We start from the raw sequence: 24,915 nt of genomic DNA on the forward strand, positions 1-24,915 counted from the left end.
ATGCCATTTTTTGCTGAAGGGTTGGGAAATCGAGGTGTAGAATATTGTGCATGGCACACGGTGACAGCTGAACGTTTCTCAGGCAGCAAGATCTGTGGATCTGGATACTGAATGGGAGCAGTTTATCAGTTGAAAAATAGTAGGATTTCTGATAAATGAAACATCTCTCGGCCTGGTACAGCATAAAGCTGATGGTACTGCAGTCACCTGAAACTGGCTTGTTAAAATGGAGCACCTCTGACCCGTTGGTTAAAAAAAATATTCCGGAATGTATTTGTCTGTGGATCTTCAGGACTTTCAGAGTTAAAGCTTTCATATAAATCTTGCCTGTGCTAGGAAAATTACCAGATGCTGACAGGGGGTGTCACCAGCAGCTCGGCTCAACATATGCTCCGTATGGCTTGGCTGCCAGGGCAGCACAGGAAGGCCCTGTTCCCTGCTGCTTCCCAGGCTGGTGGGAGCAGGTTTTAAACCACCTGATTTCAGCTTCATACTAAAGGTTAGCCTCTACACGTTGCCCATCCAATTATCAGTGAGGCTGAAGAGCTATTCTAGCATAGATTGGCCTACCAAGTTTTCTTCTGCATAAAGAAAAAGAGTTAGGTGGCATCTTTCGCGGTATGCAGTAATCTCAAAATCCCTGCAATAAGACCATATTTGTATTATATTTGTGGTGAGGTGGGAATTGAAACTGAACCAGTATTTGAACGTAAAGCAGATAAAAATCTCTATTTACTGTAATGACTGATTTTAATTTCTGAAGGTGACACAACAACGCTTCATGAAAAAATTGATTTATCGTTTTCTGAAGAAAGTATTTTCCTACTTTTCTGGAGAACACATTTAAAATATTTCCTGTTTGGGATGTGGCCATATAACTTTGCATGTCTTTGTGTTTTGTTGCCAACCCACTGTAGACCCCTCCCCACACACGTCACACCCCCCCCACACACACATGCACCCTATGGCTGCACAGCACAACACAGGGGGTCAGGCTGTGGGCATGTCCCACAGTCCCTCCCCAGTCCTTCCCAATTCACAGCACTCCCGGGCAGCTCCTGAGACAGATTTCGAGTCTGGAGTCATTTCAGGAGTCCCCTGGCTTATGAAAGGAGGAGCTTCCACTTGCTGCCTATGCTTTCCTCCCCGCCCTTGGATGCTCTGCTCCACTGCCTGCCCTATATCAGATCTGATGCAGCGCAGCAAGCTGGCTCATCACAGAGCCAGAGGGTGGGTGAGGCTGGCAGGGCCCCCTGGAGGCCCCTGTTCCCACCCCTGCCCAAGGAGGGACACCCAGAGCAGGCTGCCCAGGACCACGTCCAGGCGGCTTTTGGAGATCCCCAAGGAGGAGACCCCACAGCCTCTCTGGGCAGCCTGTGCCAGGGCTCCGTCACCCGCCCAGCACAGAAGTGCTGCCTGGTGCTCAGAGGGAGCCTCCTGGGTGCCCGGCTGTGCCCATGACCTCCTGTCCTGGCACTGGCACCGCTGAGCAGAGCCTGGCTCCGGCCTCTCTGCACCCTCCCGTCAGGGATTTAGGGACACGGATGAGATCCCCCTGAGCCTCCTCCAGGCTGAGCAGCCCCAGCTCTCCCAGCTTCTGCTCGCAGGAGAGATGCCCCCATCCCTGGAGGTGGTGGCATGCTCTTAGATTGCCCGAAGCCGTCACATTTGCCACAGAGACCCAGGTGGATTGAAGGCGATGATCGGAACAGCAGCAGGTGGTCCATGGGGAGCAACGGCATCTCTGGCTTGGTGTGGGATAACGGGGGGAGCAAAGCAGCCATCCCACTCCTAGGACAGAAAGAGAAGGTTTGCCATGGAACATGAGAGGTGGGGAGAGGTCTGACTCAGGTAGTGGTTGTGTTCACCATCTCCTAGGCAAACGATAGCCCTAGGACAGAATTGGTGCAAATTGCCTCTAGTTTCGAGCTGGAAACATAGCTCCCACCTCCAGCTTAGCATTTTAATTATGTGCCCCACAGTGCTGAGGGAATGGCCACTAAGGTTTTTCTTATTAGAGCTTCTTAACCTGCACCTTAACAAGGCCTTTTCAAAAGGGCCAGCGTGACTGACAGAACCCAAAGTGTCCGTGTTGCCTTTTGCAATGTTTGGGCAAGGACAGCTCACTGACGTAAATTAACTTCTGTAGCAAGGACGCGTGCAATCTTTCTGTTCAGAGCTATCCCGTGCCCTTACGAGACATAAATTGTTGGTCTGACCCGCAGGCTCCAGTTTAGAAGATGAATGGGATATCATCAAAATAGGCAACTGAGTCTCAAAACAGGCACTTTAGTCTGAACTCCTTTCAAAGAAATGGATGCTAGGGTTTGTCCTCTGCACGGGTAGATAATGGATTATTTTCTCCGTGTGTACACTTTTTACAGCTCTCATCACCATAAGCATTAAAGTGCCAGAGAAGCATTGATGGATTTGTCCTTGCAGGCCCATAGGTTATAAGGTACTACTCCTATCATCACTTATTTTACACATATGGCACTTAAGCTGAGAAAAGTATGCTGGACTGCCAAGGTCAGAGAGAAACAAAATCCAGAATCCCTCTTCCCCAGCCTCAGTTGGAAAGACAGCTTTCTTGCCTGGGATGTGGGTTTAATTTCTACAAGTGATGGACATTACTTGCAGGGCTGGTTAAAGCCCGAGTTGTTTAACCTTGACTTGCAGGAACAGGAGTGCATGAGTCAATGACCAAAAAGATATCCTGTGGCACTGGTTCCAGTCCCCATTTTACCCATTACACCATTTGGTACCTTGGATATACACAACAAACTCCACCTCGAGCTACCTGAGTTAGATTTTTCTTCCACCAAAATCTTTATAAACCTTGTGCAGAGGTATGGAAGCTCAAGGAATATTTTCCTTCCTTTGCAGCTTGTCGGTTTTGAAATAATTAGTTTTTTTTTTTTTTGAATGAACACAAATGTAGGCACACATGGTTTTTAGGAACTCCAGAAACACAAGTGATCTGTGCCAACACTACCTAATGCCCTCCATTTGCATCCTAAGTAAAATGTGCAGCTGCAATAACTCATAGAGACAGTCAATATGTATTATTTGTACTGCTGCCCAGAAACAGATTATAATATTAGAAATTAGAAATATACCAGGCCACAACAAGAGATTTCCTTGACAATCCTGCTGATCAAAGATCTAGTTTAGTACATCTGGCTGTGTTTAAAAGGACCAGGAAGCTAGCCCAAAATTTATAAACTCATATGTATCTGATTCCATGTCTGGACAAAAAAAGTTTTCTAGAGTTTTATTGTGTGTTTTCTGCATCTTTAAAATTATTTTTTATTTTATTTTTTTGTCCTGCAAAAATGAACAGCCAGTTAACTTAAATTTGATCGTGTTTTTAAAAAATAATCCTGATTTTAGTGTTAATAGTGAAGACAGTAGTAAGCTACTACAGCACATAAGAAATAGAGGGATGGGCATTATCCGAAGGCTTATCGTTACTTTGAAGTTCTTAGGCAGGTTAAATTCAGAGCATGCATTTCACTGAAAAAGCCTTAACATTACTATAGGAAATATTCCCATCACATAGATGCTGCTGTAGCACTTCATTGGTATCCACTTTGCTCAAATTGGTAGTTTTTATAGCTTTTCTATTCTACGGGATTTTTTGATAGAGTAAATTAAAAAAAAAATCTAGAGGCTATTGACAAAGTAGAGGTAAAGTTAGCATGAAGATTTTTCTCTTACTCTTCTTTCTTTTTTTTCTTTTCTTTTTTTTTTTTTTTTTGAAAGAGAAACATAGTGGAGATAGTAATTCAATCTTCTCACCAGAGATGCGCCCATGAACGTTAGTTTTAGGTCAGACTGTCATAAAGACAAGTTTGTCATTGCAAAAAGAAACTAAACAAAGAAAAGTATTGATACTAATAGAAAAACAAAACAAACAAAAACCAAAACACAAGTGGTTCTTGAAAAGCATGGGTAAAGACAGCCTAGAAGCCGCCAATGATCAACAAACCCCGATACTCCCCCAGATTGCTACCTGGTTCTCCTTTCCTTAATCCCTGTGAGATACTCTGCTCTCACCTCAGGAACATAACCAAAAGCTGTAATTGTTCAGGGCTTTCTGCCCTGGCCACCACGGAGGTAATGAAGGTAAACAGTGCCTGTAAGCAGCTGGGTATTGCTGTTGCATCACACTGGGCCAATTATTCTCCTGAAACCTGTTATTTTATTATAATAAGCATCAGAAGATCTTATATAACTTTGCATAATTTTTCCGGATCTGGCATCGTTCCTGAGAAGTGCGCTACTTGCTTCACTTTTAAAGCATCTCCACGTTTGCAGTGCCTGACGGACTCTGCATCCTTGTGGTGTTCCCACTCTCCTCGGGTCCCTTTCTCTATGTGTTTGTTCTTCCATTTATTTATTTTGGCCTGGCTGCATAACAAGGCACCTCCATACCCTTTGGAAGGCCGCAGTGTTAAGTAGAGAGGATGGGATGGCAGATGTCAGGGGAACTACGTGGGTGGGGTGGGGAAAAAGGCTGATAAAGAGCTCTTAACTTTTACATACTATTATTTCAAGCAAGGAAGATAAATACAGAATGGCTGCGTGGCCATCAGACAGGACAGTGAGGGATTTGATGTATGAGGGCATGGCAGAAAAAGCAGAGGTGGAGGAGACAGTGAATGGCAGCAGCGTGGGACAATTGCAGCTCTCTGGGGTTGTACCCTTTCCTCTCAAATAGCCCCTATCACTTCAATGTACTTCCACTTAACAGAAAATCTAGAACTTTTTTCAAGAAAAAAAATAAATATATATATGCTATAGAGAAAAAGAAAGTTTTTGACTAATCTCTTCTTTCCTATTTCCGTCTACTTTCCACCTCCATGGTCACTTTCCTTCTTATCTCCTACACTTTGCATGACTCCAAATAAAGGTGGAATTTGGCCTTCCTAATTGGTAACTGGGAGTCTTCTTTATGCCTCACACAATGATCTGTTCATTGGGAACTGCTCTTCTGTAGTACCAGCCATCTCTTCATGTCATGCTGGCTGAATAATGCCTCTCGAGGATGGCAAGAAAGAATAGCATCAGAGCCGGGCTGCGGGGGGTTATAAATAGCATTCTGCCAGGCTGAAAGGCTGAGCCCGTCATTAAGTTGCCTGCAGCTGGAGTGGTGTAGGTGGGTGAGTAAGAGCAACTGGGAGATGGGACAATGGTAACCTGGTACACAAGGGTCATTTTTCCTTGGTGGCGTCACTCCACTGGGCTATTGTGCTCTCCCTAAATTGCATCTCTGTGTTTAATAGAGCTGAGCAAGCTCAGTGAAATGACCTCGGAAAAGCACATTTAAAAGAAGATTGTGAATGATGAGAGGAAAAAGCACGGTTTGTTGTGCGTTGTGATTTAGACCAAGCTGCGCTAAACTTCTGCTTTGCTCAGTAATTGCCTTTATTTGTATTGAACTGGCTGTGAGTTAAGGTCAAACAGAAGAGTAAATGCAACAGGAACCAGCCTTTCGAAAGTAGTGTCCCAGCTTCCTACACGCTGGCAATGATGACTTTCATTGGGCAAATTAAGAAGTTAATCCATCAGTTGAACCCAAGCTGTCCTTTGAGTGTTTTCCGCAGCAACATGATTCATTTTCTGGAATGGAATTTTTCAGTGCCAGGATGACAGAGCTCTTGAATTTGGAAAATCCCTTTCGATTTATTATTACTGATTTGGTGACAGATATACACAAATGGAAAAATCCTACATTAATTTCCCATACAGTTTATATATAAGTCAAACAAAAATAAGTTAGTTTGAGCCTGCTTACACAAGCATACTATTCTTTTCTCATTTTCAGACTGTACAAGTTGAGATCTTGATCCTGCTCCCATTGAAGTCCGTGGGGGAGTTGTCTTTAACTTCAACAGATATATGACTCAGTTTAATTCCCCCTGTGGGACCTATCAATGTATAGAGATTCCATGGAGGTTAATTGCTTGCAGGAGAGTCCTTGCCTGGGATGTAAAAGGAAGGTGCAAATTGCAAAACTGCAGCATTAGCTAAATACTGCAGCCTGGGAAAGACCCTGTCATTGAAAGCAAAGAGATTTCTTGTTTCAGGAATTCTTCATCTTAATAATTAAATTCAGTCACTCATTAATTTAGGGGATGTCTTAAGAGTGTCACTTCCTTTGCCAATCTTGCCCAATAGCTGTTGAAGAATGACAAATGTTTTTATTTTGTTTTCCTGAAACTATTCATTTTGGTTCTTTTTCATCATTCTTTTAAGAGTACATTTTTTTTTTAATGACTATTTTAAAATCATCTTTTAGAAAGTATTTACAAATGAACCAGAAAAGGAATAACAGAATTGTGGGAGTGAAAAGAAGAATTTATAAACTAAGCAGAGAGAATCATTCTCATTTAGACTTTTTGGATTTAAGTGAATGATTTTCTTACTACACAAATGTATCCATTGCTATTCTGAGAAAGCCAGAGGTATCAATAACCTATTAAAAGTTATTTTTGGTGGGGCGTTTCTTTATCATTAAATATGATGAATATTTTTTCTCCCATGTCACATTTTTTTGTAATCCTTTCCCACTTGTATTACACTTAGAATAATCCTTCTCATTCCTAGTCACATGCACAGTAAACCTCTTTCCGATTATAGACTTTGAGCTTCTAAAACAAGTATTTCATTTTTGCTGCAATAAGTGCGATGGCCATTGTCAAGTCATTATTAAAAATCTCATGCATATACCAACCCAGATTCTTTTTCTCTTGGAGTTCTTCTCTTCATAAATTACTGTACATGGTCAACTTCTCAGTCAGCTCCATCCTTTGATACTCATCTGGAGTCAAACAATTAGCCTAAAATAGCAGGGTTTATAGCTCAGTTTTTCAGAGGAAACTGTAAAATGCTATGCATTTGTTCTCATTTACATCTTTTCAAACATTCTTAGAGGCAAATAATAATAATCTTCTCAAGAAGGGAAAAAGCTGGAAATTTCACTTCAAGAGCACCTTTTTTTCCATTAGAAATTTGGAGGACTTTTTTTTTTTTTTTTCAGGATTGTAGAAAAATCTTTAGGATTGTAGAAGCCCAGAACTAATTTAATGAATTTTTGTTTTGTAACTTTGATGAAACATTTTATCTTGCTTTTCTTTGAATATTGTAAGATACAGAGAAGTGTTCTAATTTATAGTCAGATGAGTGATCTGCCTTCTTTCTTGTGGCAGTCCTGTTGATAAACTTTGTTTTGCATAACTTCACTAAACCTTGGTGTGACTGCACTTGAATACTAAATACAGTTGTAGCTCCCAGACTTTAAAAAATAATAATTCAGATTAAGAAAATATTTGGGTAATTATTTATCTGTAGTACAGGAAGTTAATCCTGTTCTCAGACACAGCACACTCCTTTAGTGTGCTTCACACTGCATACGTACGGAAGGACAGACTGAGACTCAATGATGCTGCAACAGTGAGAAGTGGGTTTGAGCATGCTACCAGTAAAATATCTATTACAAAAAGGTCTCAGAAGATGACAACTACAATATTTAATTTTTGTAACTTGACAAAAGATTAACTGACTGAATACTCTTGTTCCTATAATTGCATTTTTCTATGTATTCCCTTCATTAATGTAGTGACCTTCAGGGAATGCAACATACAATTGTATTTTACCTAATTACCCAAAGTGATTTTTTTATCTTGGTTTTGTAAGGCAATTAAATTCTTGTGAGCACGTTCTTAGTCTCTCAATACCTTCTCCTGTCATTTGTCTCCTCACTTTTTAACCATCTGGTGAATTTCAGGTATATTTATGACAAATATTCAGATCTCAAAGTCGTCGGAGTTTCTTCAGCTTTAACACTGTTGTTTGGTTAAAGGAAAGACCCAAAGTAGTGCCTTGATTCAGCACCAGCTCATGGCTTTTTTCTGCTTTGTCTTTTTGTCCAGTTGGTGGGTAGAAGGCACAGGAGGAACTGGGGGTTCCCTTCTTTGAGGAGACTTGTGGATTGAAAAGGATATTCAAAAGGATGGTACAGGAACATAGGTACACAAATTCATTGAAAATTAAGTTTGAGTAGCTCTGCTAGGTGTTTTTTAAGGGATCAGCACAACCCCCTAGAGATACTAGGGACACTTTGGGACAAGTTTGCCATATTGTTGGAAGAAGTTTTACAGGTAACATCTCATAGACGTCCCCATGGTCCCTTGGCCATTTCAGCCCCTTCACTTCCTTTTCCCAAGACCTGAGGCAGATACTTCTTGCTCACACGGACTTGAGAACTTCCCCAGGTTGTCCCTGTCAGTGCTTCCACTCTTCATCTCCATTTGTCCACGTCCAGCACTATAAAGCTACCACTTCACCCACTCGTTTGAGTCATTCTTCAAACCACGCTTCTTCCAGAGGCCTACCATGAAGCTGAGCCCAGCCAGGCCTGGCTGGGTGGCAGGCCGTGCCTGGTGCTGCTGGCTTCCCGAGAATCCTGTGGTCAATGCCAGAGTTATTTGCTACCTCATTTGACCTACATCCCTTAAGCCCATTTGTTTGCCTCATCCACTAACTACCTCTTGCCTTTCAGAGGCTGGCTATGCCGTGCTCCGGCGAGGTAATTACAGCGTGCGGAGTCACAGCACACCAGGCTCGGAGGACAGGCAGAGGGCTGAAGGCCTTCGTGACTTCTTCAGGGTGTCTGTCCCGCCCCGTTGTCATTGTGCCTCTTAACTGAGTTGTATTAAAAGTGCTTTAGTTGTATCTACAAGTGCAGTCCACGTGCAGGAATATTCTTAGACATTAAACTGTTGGAGCAAGGGGTACCAGTCGTTATGTGTCTTTGTTAGCTGTGACACGGGGCTGTAAGACAGTCTCACAATTTCTTTGTGTAGCATATGGGCACTGCTCACTGTGCATTAAGGGATCTTGCTGTTATGTTTGGGGACCAGTGGCCGGCAAAACTGTCCTGGGACAGAAAGAGCCTGGGCACCAAGCGCAGCTATCTAAGACAGCTCGCAGGCTGCCAAGCCCTTTTCCCCAGCGCCTGTATCTCTAAGCTTCATACCCCAAACACATTTTCCACGCGCTACCGACGGGAGGCGGGCCCTTGCACCCCGGGGTCGCTGCTGGGGCCCTCCCACGGCTGGGACCTCGAAGCCAGCCCCCTCTCGGGGCCGGGGCGGGGGGGGGGGGGGGTGCTCCCGGGGCCGCCCCTCCCCGCCCAGCCATGCCGCCGCCGCCGCCGCCGCCCCCGGCCGGCGCTGCCCGGGAGCGCCGCTCCCCGCCCCGCCGCGGCGGCCGCTGCCATAGCGATGCGGGAGGCGGCGGGGACGGGCGGCGGCACCGGGGGTCCCCGGGTCCCCCCAGGTAAGGGAACCGAGCTCGGACCGGGAGTGTGCCCCCCCCCCCCCCCCCCCTTCTCCCGGGACAGCGCGGGGAAGTCGGTGCAAAGCTGCGTGCTGGGAGCTTTTTTTCAAAAAAAAAATATAGTGTTTAATTATTTATGCTATTACTTAATTATTTATTATTATTTAATTATTTGTTACATCACTTAATTATCATTATGTAATTATTATCATTTAATTGTTATCATTTAATTATTATTTCCTCTCATTTTATTATTATTATTCCTTCTCATTCCATTATTATTCCTTCTCATTCCATTATTATTCCTTCTCCTTTCATTCTTATTATTTTCTCCTTTCATTCTTATTCTTTTCTCCTTTCATTATTGTTATTTTCTCCTTTCATTCTTACTATTTTCTCCTTTCATTCTTATTCTTTTCTTATTTCAGTCTTACTCCTATTTCTCCTCCTTTCATTTCACTCCGTCCCCTCCGCTTCCCTCCCCCTTCTGCCTGCTCAGGTGCAGAAAGCCGCTTCCCCTGCGAACTTCGCCGGGAGCAGCGGCTTCTTCTGCTTCTTCCGATTTATTTATTTTTATTTTTAATTTTTTTTTTTTCCCCGTGCACCGGAGGGGGGTGCAGGCAGGCGAGGGCCGGCCGAGGTTTCGGTGCCTTTGTCCGCGCCGGGCTCCCGCGGGGCCGCTTTGAATGAAGGGGCTGAGGAGAGGGGATGGGGGAGATGCGGGGCTGCAACGCGAGGAAGTCCCTTTATCCCCCAGCGGCCCGAACAACTCCTGGTGAAGTCCTGCTCGGGAGGGACGCCTCCCAAACTCGCCTCTTTTCAGGGCTTGCCTCGCCTTTGCCCCGGCCGCTCGCCTTATTCTTATGGTGATGCAAAAACCCCACGGCGCCTTTCAGGCAGCCCGGAGCCGCCGCTTTCTGTGCCTTGGCGAGGGGGATGGGCTGCGGGGACCCGGGGGGGGGGAGCTCAGCCGCTGCCCCCCCCCCCCTCCTCCTCGCCCCCCTCCCCGTTTCCAGGGGCCTCCTCCTCCTCCTCGCTGCCCTCCGAGCCCCCGCGGCCACTTGGGGCCGGCGGAGACAAAGGCGAGGCCGGGGCCGCAGCGCTCCCTCCGGCGCTGTTCCCTCCCCTTACCCCGGGGCAGGACGCCTTGGGGGGCTGTGGGGGTCCCCCGCGACCCCCCGGCCTTGCCTTCACCTCCACGGCTCGCCCCGCAGCTCCTCAGGAGCCCAGGTCAGGCTGCACCCCCTGGAGATGCCCTCAGGCAGGGCAGGGGGACTGGGAGTCACTTCCAAATCCAAGTTTTCATCACGCTCGGGGATCTTGTTTGGCTAAGGGGGAGCAGCGTCGTGCTCCTGGTACAGCTCTTGGGTTTACCTGCTGGGGGGGACAAGGATGGATCGGGTCAGGGGACACCACAGCAGCAAGCGGAGGATAAAATCTCCGCGGGTCCTCTCTGTTTGGGGATGGTTTTTGGATGAAAACTTCTCGTCTGCCTTGGGCCTCGGTGTTTAGCACCGAGGAGGGAGGCTGGATTGCAGTTGTTGGGGTTTTCTCTCTCTTCGTGTATGTGGGGATTGCATTTAGTGTTTTAAGGTGGGTGTGGTAATAATTGTGAATTCACTAGCTTATTAAGCTTTAGGAAAACAAGCACATATTGAAATTATTCTGGTCACTTAAATTGCTAACAAATGCAGTTGTACTTTGAGGGAGTTATTAACGTCTCCTCGCTGCTGTAACGCACCTTTGTTCAGCTGAGAGGAGCTCCCCGAGCTCATGTATGCCTTTAAGTCTTACAATGGGGTTCAAACTTCCTTTTGCGGGGGACTTTGTACAGGGATTTCTCTTAACGGGCGCCTTTGCTTTCTTGGTGCAGGCAGTGCAGCCTGAGGAGCTCACCTCGCCCGGCGAACGTGGAAGCAAGAGGAGCCAAGGTGCAGCAGATGAAGGAGAGGCAGCGAGGGCAGCTGCTGGAGACAGCAGCGTGGCTTTGAGCTGCCCCAGCCTCCGCCTCCATGCGTACAGCATCGAGGGCATGACCACATTTCGGAATGGCGGCACCACCGTCACCTGTATAGTGATGGATAATAAGGAGCCCCCAAACCTGACAACCTCTGTCAGTCGTAATGGGGGGTACAGCACCGGCACCGGTCTTGAAGAGGAAATACAAGACGAGAAACTCAGCCCTTCCAAAATCATGCACTTTTTCTCCACCCCTCGGAAACGGGCGAATTCCAGCTCCGACAGGCCTCGGTCTCTGATTTTGATGGGCAACTCTTCCACGTGGAATGCTCTGTCTTCCATCAGGAAAATGGGGTCTTTCAAGAAGCTGAAATCGTCTGTTCTCCAAGGGATTCAAGCAAGGGAATGCTCAGATATCCTGAACGAGAACAGTGTAGGCAAGAACATTTCAAATGGGGCAGTGGTGAGAGTTCAGACTAACCGGTACTCCTATTCGGGACCTTTACAGGATTTGCAGAGCACGGTTGATGGTTTGGCTTCTGACTGCTCTGACGCGGAGGAGAGCGATGAGTCTTTCCTGAGGAACACTCACCGCTCACGCAGCATCAGGCGGGCTTACGGCGCCGGCCGCATAAACTTGCTGGACGCAGAGAAAGCCCAGAGCCATCACAACGGCACGAGGCCAACGTCTCCCGTCCTCGCGGAGCCAAAGATCTGTGAGATTTTAGTGAAAGACTCTGAAAACAACAGGATCGTTTATCGAAGAAGCAAAAGTTCGGATAATTTAAACTTTCTGAAGAAAAGCTCGTTCAAACGGAAGTCCACCTCAAACCTTACCGACCTCAAGGCTGCAAATGAAAAACAAATGCCAGCAAGGACTGCGAGTGCTACTTCTGCTGACTCGGACAAAACCAGCGGGAACCCCGAGAGGAGATCCAAGCGGTGGAAGAGCCCCATCAGAGCAAAGGATTTTGACCGAGTTTTGAAGCTTGTCAGCAGCGTTGCAGATGTCGCGTGGAAGAAGGATGGCTCTAAAAGCACAGCTCCTTCTCCCAGCGAGCAGTCCCAGAGAACGAGGTCGAACAGCAGACTGCACGATGACTACTCCCGCAGGGTTTCCAGTAGCACTGATCATGACAGAAAGAGATGCACCTCCTCGATATCTAGTCCAGACTCTTCCTCACCAGGAACACCTTGCCTGCAGAGCCCCGCAGCTGCACAGGATAAAGAGGCTGAAATGAATGTAGCTGGTGCTGAAGACAAAAACCTCAGGACATCTTCAGGTTTGCCAGAATCTGATAGCTTGTCGCCGACTCTGAGTGACATCGGGCCATTTCCCAATGAAGTGTTTGATACGGACTCGGATGAACCGAAAGCTGCCCAGCAGTTTACATGGGAAGCTGAAAATCCTCACGTTCCTGTCAGGCCAACTGCTCCAAAACCTCAGAGCCCCAGTGTGGAGAAGGTCAAGTGCAATATGGATTTCCAGTGCCCAGACCGTCACAGCACGCTGTCGCTGAGCTCAATGGAAAGCGAGGAGAGGGGCGAGGTTGCCGGGCTGAAGCTGGGCAGGAATCCTGTCTGCTTCCAGGACGCCGTGCAAACCGTGTACTACGATGATGGAAATGAGGACAGTGGCATAAGCAGCCACTCTCAGCTGAGCCTCAATTTAGCCCCTGGTGCAGAAGAAAAAAAGGAAGAGGTAAGAATGAAAGCAAAATCGTTTAGAAGTTATATATTTACCCATCAGGTTTTTGTCTTTATTAATGCAAAACAACGCGAACAATGCAAAATAACCTGAATGCTAATGACTATTGCAGCTTGTTATTGCTAAAATATGCTGACAGTAATTATTTCCTTTAATGTATTCTCTTTGGAAGCTAACATCAAATTATTTTTCCTTTGTACATTAGTATCGAAGAAAGTTTTGGCAGCCAAGCTGTTCATGTATGTTTTTTCAAGGGCAGTTTATTACACCCTGCAGTTATACCAGCTTGTCATGTGGGCTTGTCAGATTTTACTAGCCTGAGCAGGGTCTGGCTGTATTTCTTCCCAGCCAAAAGGTCTCCAAGGAGTCGGTGCACTTGGAAGCAGCGTTGATTCAGTGTTAAACGCTTTTCCCGTGGAAGCCTTGCAGAACGGGGTGATATTTGTCGAGAGGTATGTTGTGAACGGTGCAGTGCAGGGGTTTAAACATTCGGGCCTTGCTGATGTTGTCATTGTGCATTGGTGGCCATGCCGAGTGCAAGCGATTTGGATATTCGCCCGCAGATTTCGGACAGCAGAGCATGTTGCTGCTGAAGTGTTGGGGAAGCCACCAGCATGTCATTGTACCTACCCCCAGCAGAAGGGCAGCTGCGCCGCTGCACCCCTGAGATAAATGCAGCAGTAAAACCTGAAGCCCCGTGGAGGAGGGGCAGTGTGAGCACTGCCACCGGAGCAGTGGCAGTGGTTTGGCAGTGTCGGTGAAGGGCAGTCACACACATCCTGGAAATGGCTCAGCTCAGCCCCTGCCGTGTGCAGCAGCATGGCTTTGGGCTGCCTGGGGTGAGGCAGCTCACAGAGGTTTGCCTTTCGTTGGGAAATATGCGTCAGGGCAAGGGTCCCTCTGGGTCTGCATGAAAACCAGTTACAGAATTAACCTTTTAAGCTACCTCAGTTTGAATAAACGTGTCGTATGCCTTAGGTCTGAGAGAAACAAAGGTAATTGTTGCAGTTGTACACGCTTCAGCCTCCCAGGCTAGGTAGTCTTACAATGTCTGTGAAGCCATATAACTTTAAAAGCCTGGCGTGGTTTTTACAAACCGACTGGAGATGATAGTTATTCCCATTCTCATCAGCGTTGCCATTCTACTGGAGAAGAGCAAGTTTGTTTATTGTCTGCAGCTATGGTAAGGTTGGAAAATTAGCCCAGTACCTACAAACACTGGGGCTCTGGGATCATTCCTCACCGCAGAGTCCCAGGGTTGCCACAGCCACCCACCCGTCTTTCAAAGCTCTCCCATACGGGTGTAGGCAAGGAGATGCTTTCACTGCCAAAGAGGTGAGAAGCCCTGGTGGTTTATGTGTCAGCGGTGTTTCTCAGGAACGAAACGGGAAGGAAAATCAGTGCTCCTCATCTACCATCTAGTGGTGATCTGGGCTCATGACACAAAAGAAATTCAGCTCGTCCCTCCCCTTGGTTCCCCACAAACCAGTGCTGCCTTTCAGAAGTTTTAAAATGAATGTGTGCTTTGGGTGGATAAAAGTTATTGCAGTTTTAGTTTTAACACCACATTCTGTTATTATCTAGCCTGCAATTTAAACTTTATCTTATATTTTAGGTTATTTGTGAGCGTGTTTCAGTTGTCTAAAATACGCTGCGTGCTCTGGGAGCAGTTCTGCATTAGTGTATGGGATGCACATCTGCTGTAGGATGGAGCCCTCCAGGAGATGATGGAGATGACAGTGATGGCTGGGGACAGGTCCTGTGCTCACCAAGGCAGTGGTGAGGGGACCAAACCCCCTCCCTCTGTCACGGGCACTGCGTGGAGTGGTCTGTGTGTTGCTGCATGGCAAAACAGCCATGTCCACCCAAATGGTGCAGCTGCACCCAAACCTCTGTTCTACAGCTACATTTTTGGAGGTGGTAGCTACAGATCGGAAGCAGGAGCTGTGCAGGACAGGGGTTACCTCAGTCTTAGTGTGCAGAGGGTGTAAGCACTGCCCTCTCTTCTCTCCAGACCTGCTCCTCATCCCATACACAACCCTACAGCCGTGGCACTCAGCATGAGTACAAAACAGGGAGAGTGGTGTGGTTTTTCCCTGCCATTTCTTTGGAGGGTGTCATTGCGCTTTTTCTCCTCCTCGCTAGCATGCATGGAGGTAGCTTGGTACCAAAGACGCCAGGTATTTTTTAATTGGAATTTATTCAGCCTGCAGGCTCTTCAGTGAATGCCACATACTCACACAGTGAGGTCACTGGGGTTTGAACTTTTGACTACAATTCATTTTTTAATTTAACCTTACATCCCCGCATTATAGAACTGTACCCACCCAGAGAATTGTTTCTGTGACCCTTTAGTGCTTGGTTTGTTCTCAGCAACACTTTGAGAAGTAATGCTGAGCAATGCAAATCCAAAACTTTTAAGACTTTGTCTGAACCTTAAGTACACTGTTTTGACGGACAAATCTACATACTCTCCACGTTTCATGCATCTTCTTTTTCATGTGAATTTCATGTAAAAGCCAGTATGTATTCCAGCATAGCCACTAAAATCTCTTTAGCTCCGAGACATATTTCACTACAAAGCTTGCAAGGTACTAAAGAGCCAGGCTCAAACATGTTCTCCTCTAAGGACTGACTGCAGTAGCTGGAAGCAAAGCTATTTTATTCCCTTACCCACTTGTCCAGACAATTACAGTCTAGAAATGAAGTCTGTGGAACTTGGTCCATCTCCGTGCATGCCCAAATGCAGAAACTACCCTGCATTAAGTACCATTTCACATTTGGACTTTACTTTCCTGAAAGATCCCCATGTCACTGTAAATAGCAAAACATTAAAGCCTTTGCTTTGGACTGGCACATGGCAGCCACTAAGGCTGCATAAACAACACAGTTTGGTACAAAAAAAAAAACAACAAGGAATTATTTGATGTCACCTAGTGTTTCCCAAGCTCTTTGAGCACCTTCTGTGTAAGGTGCCTTGCTGGCATCTGGCTTCATGGTGCACGAGACCTTTTATTACTTAAATACACACGTTATCTGCATGACTCTAAGTGATTATAGTGAAGATTATTATAGGTTATAGCGAAGAGGTAATTCTGTACTGAGCGCTGAGTCCCAGTTTATTTGCAGATTGTGCTTTAAATGCTCTGGGATCGATCTGTTGACTCATTTACGTCTGTGCCATGCAGCAGTCGGAGGTCCTGCCTCGTCCACGCCGTGCGATCCCCAGAGCTCAGCCCTGTGCAGGGGCACCTGGCGGTGCTGACCTGCAGTAGCACACAGCAAGGCTGGAGCTGCTGCTCTCATCTTTTCCTTATGGGTCTCTGGGCTCTGAATATTGAGCACACACGGCTTAATTTGGGGGTAAAACTCATGGAAGAACTACTACAAATTGCAAGTGCCCAGCACCGCAGGGCTGGGTCAGCTGCTCCCAGCTCCCTGAGCTGTTGGCATTGGATTTATTCATCTCCAGGTCATCCACATGCGATTTGGAATGTGGCTTAATCAGCTTAATCTGTGTAACTGAAAATCTGCTAAACTGGGAAGGATTAAGTAAGTAAGGGTGGGAACGTAAACTGGGCTTACTGCTCCCAGCAGGTCCCAGCACTCCGGTGTCACTGCTGGTGGCACTGTGGCCAGGGGACAGCAGCAGAGCACCGTCAGAGGTGCTCAGCAGCATCTCATCTGCAGATTTCAATGGGACCAAGTGATGCTGGATTTGCTCTGAACTCTCTGAGCTGCCCCAAACAGGACAGGATACCTCTGCACGTTGCTCAGAGAATGACTTCCAAGAGCGCTTGTGCAGAGCTAAAGCAGAAACCACCGTGCCTTGCTACAAACCCAAACTGCAGAGCTGATCACTGAAATGCTAAAGCACAGAGCCCTCAAAGGACGCCCTCCTTCCTGTCACAGCAGCAGCTCTTCCAACGTGCTGCAGCAAAGCTGTCTGCCATTCAGTGCAGCCCGCAGTCATTTGTCACTGTGCCTGTTGGTAGGCAGAGGGAGAAAAAGGCAGTGGGGACAGGAATCGGAGTTCTGGGTCAGGTTAGGCACAGCCAGGTGGCTCACCCTGGTCAGGAGAGATTATACCCCTGGCTGTGGAGTGGCGCCCTGGGCCGTGTAACTTGGTGTGTGCACAGAGCAGGGTGCTGACCTGTCGGTGCTGCACATCCGTCCCCTCTCCAGGAGGCTCCCTCTGAGCACCAGGCAGCACTTCTGTGCTGGGCGGGTGACGGAGCCCTGGCACAGGCTGCCCAGAGAGGCTGTGGGGTCTCCTCCTTGGGGATCTCCAAAAGCCGCCTGGACGTGGTCCTGGGCAGCCTGCTCTGGGTGTCCCTGCTTGGGCAGGGGTGGGAACAGGGGCCTCCAGGGGTTCCTTCCAACCTCAGCCATCCTGTGATGCCATGAGGCTGTGATGCCCAAACTAAAGGAAGGCAGCCGCGGGGTTTCCTCCGAGCCACCTGCGCTTCCCCCTGCTGGCATCCGGGGGCTGCTGGGGGTGCAGCTGAACCCCCCCGCAGGGGGCCGAGGTGGAGCACAGCAGGCTCTGCTCCTCCGAGCCCCAGCTCAACCGCAGCGGCCTCGCCCTTGTGCCACGCTTGAGCAAGTAATCGTTTGCAGACGGAGAGTCGCCCAAGGCAGCTCCACCCGCTGCAGGCTGCAGGCTGGGTCCGCTCCTGGGACCTGCCGGCGGCTTGGGTTTGGGCTGGGACAAGGACAATGGGGCTTTGCCCGGGAAGGGTGGGGAGAAGGGGAGCCAGGGGACCTCCTCCTGGAGAGACGGGTACAAGGCCGACAGCTTTTTATGTTCCGCTTTGTTTGCAGAAAGCTCAACTTTCAAATCAGCTGGCTTTTGAGGTTTGCCAGCGGATGTTACAGAGACAACAGGCAGCCTGGAAAAAGTTGTTTGTTTTACCAAATCAGAGGAAAATGAGTATTTTCAGTCCTCCTACATGCTCTGGGGTGTCCCGAGTCTTGATTTAGAAATTACATAGGGATTATTTAGGGGCTGTTAATGCCTATACATCCTCTGAAAAGACTCAAAAGATATCAATGCTACTTTACTATATGCTACATGCTTGCTTTTAATTTAAGATACTGAAGTAAAGGTGAAATACTGCTAAAGCATCATCCCCACAGATCAAGACACCGGAAAACTGTTTTCTGTTTTTAGCACCCTTGCATTTTATACGTCTGATGAGATTATTCAGCAAAGCAAATGCACGTCTCTGCGAACTGCCCTCTGCCAGTCAGAAATCTGCCAGCTGCGTTTGGTTTTGGAAATGAGTAAAATGATAGAGGAGAGGACGAAGGAAATCCTTCAGGCCGAAGAACAGTCATGAGATCCTCTGGTCATTTCCAGCTCAGCTGTGTGCTTCCTGTGTGATTTGAATTGCTGAAGTGCTTTGTGTCTGCGCCTTATCTGTGAAATGTGAATGTTACGAAGGTGAACTCACTAATCTTTGTAAAGCACATTGCTCACAGGGAAAGCATTAGGCTTTTTGATTATGATAAGCATGCTTTCAAGGCTCAGGTTAAATGAAGTAAACCAGCATTAAGAATGCTGTAGAAATATATGGCCAAGTTTTGTTTGGGGTTGTGTCTATATGGCTTATCTGCATAGATCATAGAATGGTTTGGGTTGGAAGGGACCTTACAGACCACCCGGTTCCAACCCCCTGCCATGGGCAGGGACACCTCCCACCAGACCAGGTTGCCCAAAGCCCTATCCAGCCTGGCCTTGAACACCTCCAGGGATGGCGCATCCACAGCTTCTCTGGGCTAACATCTAAATCTCCCCTCTTTTAGTTTAAAACCATTCCCCATTGTCCTATCACTATCTGCCAATGAAGAAAAAAATGTTGCCTCCATCTTTTTTATAAGCTCCCTTTAAGTACTGAAAGGCCACAATGAGGTCTCCCCGGACCCTTCTCTTCTCCAGGCTGAACATCCCCAGTTCTCTCAGCCTTTCTTTGTAGAAGAGGTGCTCCAGCCCTCTGATCATTTTCATGGCCCTCCTCTGGACCCGCTCTAACAGCCCCACATCTTTCTCGTGCTGGGGCCCCCAGCCCTGGACGCATCACTCCAGGTGGGGCCTCACAAGGGCAGAGCAGAGGGGCACAATCCCCTCCCTCCACCCGCTGCCCACCCCTCTGTTGGTGCAGCCCAGGACGCAGCTGGCCTTCTGGGCTGCAGGCACGCGCTGCTGGCTCGTGTCGAGCTTTTTGTCCACCGGAACCCCCAAGTCCTTCTCTGCTGGGCTGCTCTCAGTGAGTTCTTCTCCCAGTCTGTGCTCCTGTCTGGGATTGCCCTGATCCAGGTGCAGCACCTTGCACTTGGACTTGCTGAACCTCATTAGGTTCACATGGGCCCACTTCTCAGGCTTGTCCAGGTCCCTCTGGATGGCATCCCTTCCTTCTGGTGTATCGACTGCACCACTCAGCTTGGTGTCATCTGCAGCTCGCTGAGGGTGCGCTTGAACCCACTATGTCATTGATAAAGATATTAAACAACACTGGTCCCAGGACAGATCCCCGAGGGACACCACTCAGCACTGGCCTCCACCTGGACATAGAGCCATTGACCACCACTCTGTGGGTGCTGCTGTCCAGCCAATTCCTTATCCACTGAATGGTCCACCCTTCAAATCCATCCCTCTCTAATCTGGAGATCAGGATGCTGTGTGGGACAGTGTCAAAGGCCTTGCAGAAGTCCATGTAGATGACATTGGTTGGTCTTCCCTTGTTGACTGATGCAGTCACTCCATTGTAGAAGGCCACCAGATTGGTCAGGCACGATTTGCCCTTGGTGAAGCCATGCTGGCTGTGTCCGATCACCTCCTTGATCTGCATGTGCCTTGGCATTGCTTCCAGGAGGATCTGTTCTGTGACCTTTTGAGGCACAGAGGTGAGGCTCACCGGTCTGTAGTTCCCTGGGTCCTCCTTTCTTCCCTTTTTGAAATGGGGAGTGCTGTTTCCCTTCTTCCCTTCACCAGGGACTTCACCTGGCTGCCAAGAGTTTTCAACTATAATGGAGAGAGGCTTGGCAACTCCATCAGCCAGTTCCCTCAGGACCCTGGGATGCACGGCATCAGGCCCCATAGATTTGTACCTGTTCAGTTCCATCAGGTGGTCTTGGACCTGCTCTTTGCTTACAGTGGGAGGGACTTTGCTCCTTCAACATCTGCCTGGAGGTACAAGGATTCAAGAGCCCCACTTCAGAGCCCATATTGATCATGTCCATGAAGCATAAAACAACCTTTTAACCTCAGTTAGTAGTGATGATAAATGAACTTCAACTAGCGTTCCCCAGCTGCTATTTAGCAACAAGAAAAAGTGCAAAGGTTACCTTTTATCATGTACCTGGGTGGAGACACTCTGCCTGGACTTTTACTCAGTTAAGTGAAGGTGATAAAATTATTTATGACCACTAGGTCATGAGCACTTGGTCCTTTACATTTTTGCTAGCTTCTATGAACTGAAAAATCCGTTCTAATATAACTCTGCCGAGTTAGGAGCATTTGGCAGTTCCTGTGTTATACAGTGGCAGTTCCTGTGTTATACAGAAATATCAGCTCTTTAATAGTCACTGATTATAATACCAGCATATAGCTGTCATTGTTAACGTAAGTTTATACATTTTATATATGGACTCCTAAATGCACACGGAAGCGTGTAGTTGTGATTAATACACAGAGATATCTACACGAAATAGCACGTCTGTGATTTTTCCCTATAAATACTTCAGTACCTGTTTTTAAGCCTTGCCATTTGCAGAAGAACGGGACTGATTATCACAAGTGTTTCCTGAAAAATACGGAGTGATCAAGTGTGCTGAAACTTCTCAGACATTACTAGAATTTGATCTGGTCTGTTCTCTGGACTAGAAAAGGGCTGCTGGAGTTAGGGAGGCTGCACTTCAGCCAGACAGCTCAAAAATAGAGTACCTATGTGGGAAAATAAAGAGATACCAGAACAAGAAGCAATGCAACTTCTTTCGGAGTTAAGGAAGAAAAAAAGGCAGAAGGAAGCGGGAATTGAGGTGGAGAAGACAGATGAGAAACAAATTTCTAGAGATTTAAGCGTCCCCTTATACTTTTGTGTATGTGTAAGTTACGAAGAGTTAATTGTGTTGGTAGGACATAGAAATACGAATAAAAAATCCAACTGTGTAATGGTAGGAATGCAGCTGGGTGGGCAAGGAGCCTCCATTGTGTTACCCAGGCACCAATGTGTTTACAGAGCTGGGATTTTATTCTCGTTGGGGAGTTTATTGGCATAACTACATCATCAAAAGCTCACATGGGATTGTTTGTCTGTTGCCAGTGCAACAAGTGTACCAGCAGCAGGCGCGTGTTGGGTCGGTTTTATAGTTTGGGCTTTTTCTGCAGTCGGGTGTGTCTGTTGGGTATGGGACGTTACTCATGATTGATATAATTGTGCCAGTCAAAGTCCCTACATGCAATTTCAGGTACTGGCAAATTTTTGCCATTACAATGATATAAGTTGCATCCATATAAGTTGCTTACACATGAGCATCACTGTCAGTACCGTATAGATCAGATCTTGTTCTGATATGGAAAGTTATCCTTCTCTCCTTGAGCAACACTCCCTCTGGAGGTAGTTTTTGGTGCCAAATTTATAAAATACACACCAAGTAATAATTGCAAAACCTGGCTCTCATCTGGCTACCAAGGCTAAGTTAAGATTTTAGTGCCTGACCACCTGATGCTGATCTTGCTTACATTGGTATTAATGAGTAACAAGGAATGCCAACAGCAGCAGTACTCCCCTGAGTGCAGCAGAGTTGTACCGATGCCAGATCAAGGTGAGCAGAACCGAGCCCTTGAAGCTGCTATACCTGGACTGGAAAATCAGTCTGGGACAGGAAAAGGAGAGGTTCAGCCCAGCTGGGCTCAGGCCCCGTGGTGCTGGTGCCTGGGAAGCTGCCATTGCAACCACTGGGATGGCATTCTGGGGGGTGCTGTAAGGGAGCTGGGGAGCACAGCAACCCAGAACTGGCACCTGGAGCTGAACCTCGATACCTAAAAGTAGCTGTCAAATGCTTCAGGATGGCCCTGTAGGTCCTGTGTCATACTTGCATGACTCAGGAAAAAGAAAAAAGGTTGAAATACAGCAATTTAACTAATACTGTTGTAGATGTTTGGGTGTCTGGGTGAAATTTATTCATCTGCATTGGTATAAATATGTAGAGCTGTTTGTGTTTGCAGTCTCATATGAATGAGGATGCAGCCTAAAAGACAAGATGAATGATCTTGATTGCTCACATTGGTAATCCTATGCTGTAGCTAGATTAGCAGGTGTGAATTTCAGAAAACTCAGTGTGGGCTCATCTTTAGTTAAACCTTTACCTCTTGGGAGTCTTGAAATTGGTTGAAATTTTTGACCAGCACTTGCAATTCTGGAGTCAGTGCATGACATTTTGTTTTTTGTCCTGCATGAAGTGCCATGCATATCTATACCCATGTCTGTAGATTGTAAAACATAAACCCGATTTCTCTTTGAAAAAAGAGAAGGTCACTTGAGGTACATCATTATAAAGCCAGTGACAAGTGGAACTTGCTTCAGTGACTAAGTACAGGAGCCTATGAGTTACACGCAGGGTATTTTATTACTGGTAGTCAGCGTCTCTTGATCAGGTCCCTCTTGCTTGATGAGGTCACTTAGAGCAACGTGAGGTTATCAGTCTCGTTTCCTCTGATTTTTTTTGCTAGGGGAGGATTATGTTTTCTGTTTTATTAGTATTCTTCAGTGCAGTTAGGGGTCTAAGCCTAAAAATACATGTCCTTCAGGATTGTTTATTGCACAACAGAGACAAATGTCACTGTCATTTGGATAGGCTACTGTAGGTGGAGTGCTACAGGAGAACAGTCCTCTCTTTGCAAATGTTATTGCTCAAGATAAGGGTGTAAAAAGCAGATTAGGAGATGACATGTGACGTGTCCTTCCCTCAGTCTAAAAGTACAGGATCATGGGATGAACTTTGCCTGACTGGTGACGCAGGGAGTTTGTTCGCGCTTGTGGCTCTTACGGACAAGACTTTGAAAAACAGAAACAGAAAATGACACTAGTGAGCTCCATTCTCAGTCACTGTGTGTGTGGAGACCCTTTACCTGTGTCTGATTCAGAGGTAAGAACCTTGCTTAACCTGTGCTTTTGCTGCTCTGACCTCGAGGGGCTGCTTTTGAGAGCCAGCTTCACCCGCTGTGCTGAAGGGAGCTGTGTCGCTGTGCCAGCCAGGTGCTCGCTCCCGCTGAATCGCTTCAGCTCCTGAAGCTAGGCACGAGCCAAAACCTGCAGAGAAGCCGAAGCTTTCTTGAGTGGCAGGTGTGGCACCACAGAGTTCAAATCGGTGCAAGTGCTCTATTCAGAGGAAATTTCATGTTGTAAGTGGAGGAACTTAACGTAGAACAAAGGACCTGGATCATTTTTCATACCTCCATTGCAGTAATCGTGTTAAAATGCTGACTATTTATTAACTCTGCCTGCTAGTTAAGGTGGTTTCATACAGTGAAATTTCTCTTAATCTGTCTTACAAATAAAAAGCAAAATCTGCCCACTGTCAGGTGCATCAGGCTAACTGGAGTTGTACAGGCCTGGCTGAAAATGGTATGTGGAGCAGAAGGTGACAGAGGATGAGACATCTTATACAGGCTTCATTGTAAAAGGCTGATTCTGGGCTAATGGCTGCTTTGACAATGCAGCACCTGAAATGCCTTCATCTGGTCTAAAACAGAGGAACAAACTGCAGCCAGAGGTAATCAAAATGTAGCCTCTCCTTTTGGAATGTTTATTAGCTTTGAACATTGTCATAAGTGCACGTGGGCAGTCTAAAAATGTCTTGATAAAGAAGTAGGCTGATTTTTTTTTACAAAAAGTCAGAATTAGTTTGTAATTCATAGGAGAAATTACAGCAGGGTTCTCTTGCCCAGCAGTGAATTGGTGTTAGGACTCCAATCCGGCAGTCGTGCAAACCCAGCCCAGAAACACTCCCTGTAAAGAAGCCAGGAAAAGCCAAGGAAACATTGAGAATTTGGAAATTTGAGGGAGAAGTGAATTTAAATTTTTATGTGCAATATTTTCTTCTTAAAAACTGTGGGGGTTTTGCTAGAGAAGCTTGCAGCAGTTTACTCCAATTATACGGAAATCCTTCAAAATGTTGCCTTGGATAAGTATTTCAGTTGTGGCTGTTTTATTTCCTAACTTGCAGTACTAGTACAATTGTGTTAGCTATAGGCATTAGCCTATAGGGCCAAATTTGCTGCTAAATACAAATGACATGCTCATTTTCCAAGCTTCCTCTCTCAAAAGGTTGATTTCCCCCAAATTTGTGTTACAGTGTCGTATCACTGGTTCTGTTGTGTGTGACTATAACCTTCCTGATCAGGGAGAAAATTAATTTCTCCCTTCCAAAATGAATCAGCTCGCTCAACCGACTCACACCGGGCCATGCAGTCCCTAGATCTGACACAAGTGAGGGTGTGTGAGTGGGTGGGAGGAGGGAGCACGACTGCCTGTCGTGGTATCAGCTTACAGTTACCTGGCATCAGCAAGCCATCCAACTGAGCCTCACTGCTTACTTTCATCACTGGGTAGGGGTAAAGCAGAGGAATATGTGTGGGCTGAATTTTTTTTTACAGAAGTTACATGTGTCATATTACTTGTGTGCATGAAGAACTGAGTGCCAGACCTGATTTAGTGAATGCAATGTTTATGATATGTCCTCGTCCTATTGCAGAAGTCATAGGTGAGATATTAATGGTATTAGTGATGTTATTTGCCTAAGAGGTGCTGATGATGTAGTGTTAACCTTACTTAGCACAAACAGCATATGATGTATTTCCTTTGTAAAGTTACTGTCTTCCTGAATTGTCAGTTGTATTT

The 24,915-nt window shown here is 46.7% G+C and overlaps 1 protein-coding gene across 7 annotated transcripts in view; it reads left to right on the forward strand.

The window, feature by feature from the left end:
* Nucleotides 1-24,915, forward strand: part of SPATA13 (spermatogenesis associated 13) — a 158,990-nt gene that overhangs the window by 100,320 nt on the left and 33,755 nt on the right. For 3 of the 7 annotated variants that reach the window (XM_048072801.2, XM_013188185.3, XM_048072803.2), the window contains exons 1-2: nt 10,267-10,575; nt 11,219-13,006. In XM_048072801.2, coding sequence (XP_047928758.2) covers nt 10,282-10,575; nt 11,219-13,006 — 2,082 coding nt within the window. In that variant the 5' untranslated portion in view covers nt 10,267-10,281. Of the gene's footprint in view, nt 1-9,192; nt 9,346-10,266; nt 10,576-11,218; nt 13,007-24,915 lie in introns of those variants that run through there. The other 4 variants (XM_013188183.3, XM_013188182.3, XM_048072805.2 and 1 more) reach the window with 2 other exon arrangements.

This window comes from Anser cygnoides, chromosome 1, assembly GCF_040182565.1.
Source record: "Anser cygnoides isolate HZ-2024a breed goose chromosome 1, Taihu_goose_T2T_genome, whole genome shotgun sequence".
Lineage (NCBI taxonomy): Eukaryota > Metazoa > Chordata > Aves > Anseriformes > Anatidae > Anser > Anser cygnoides.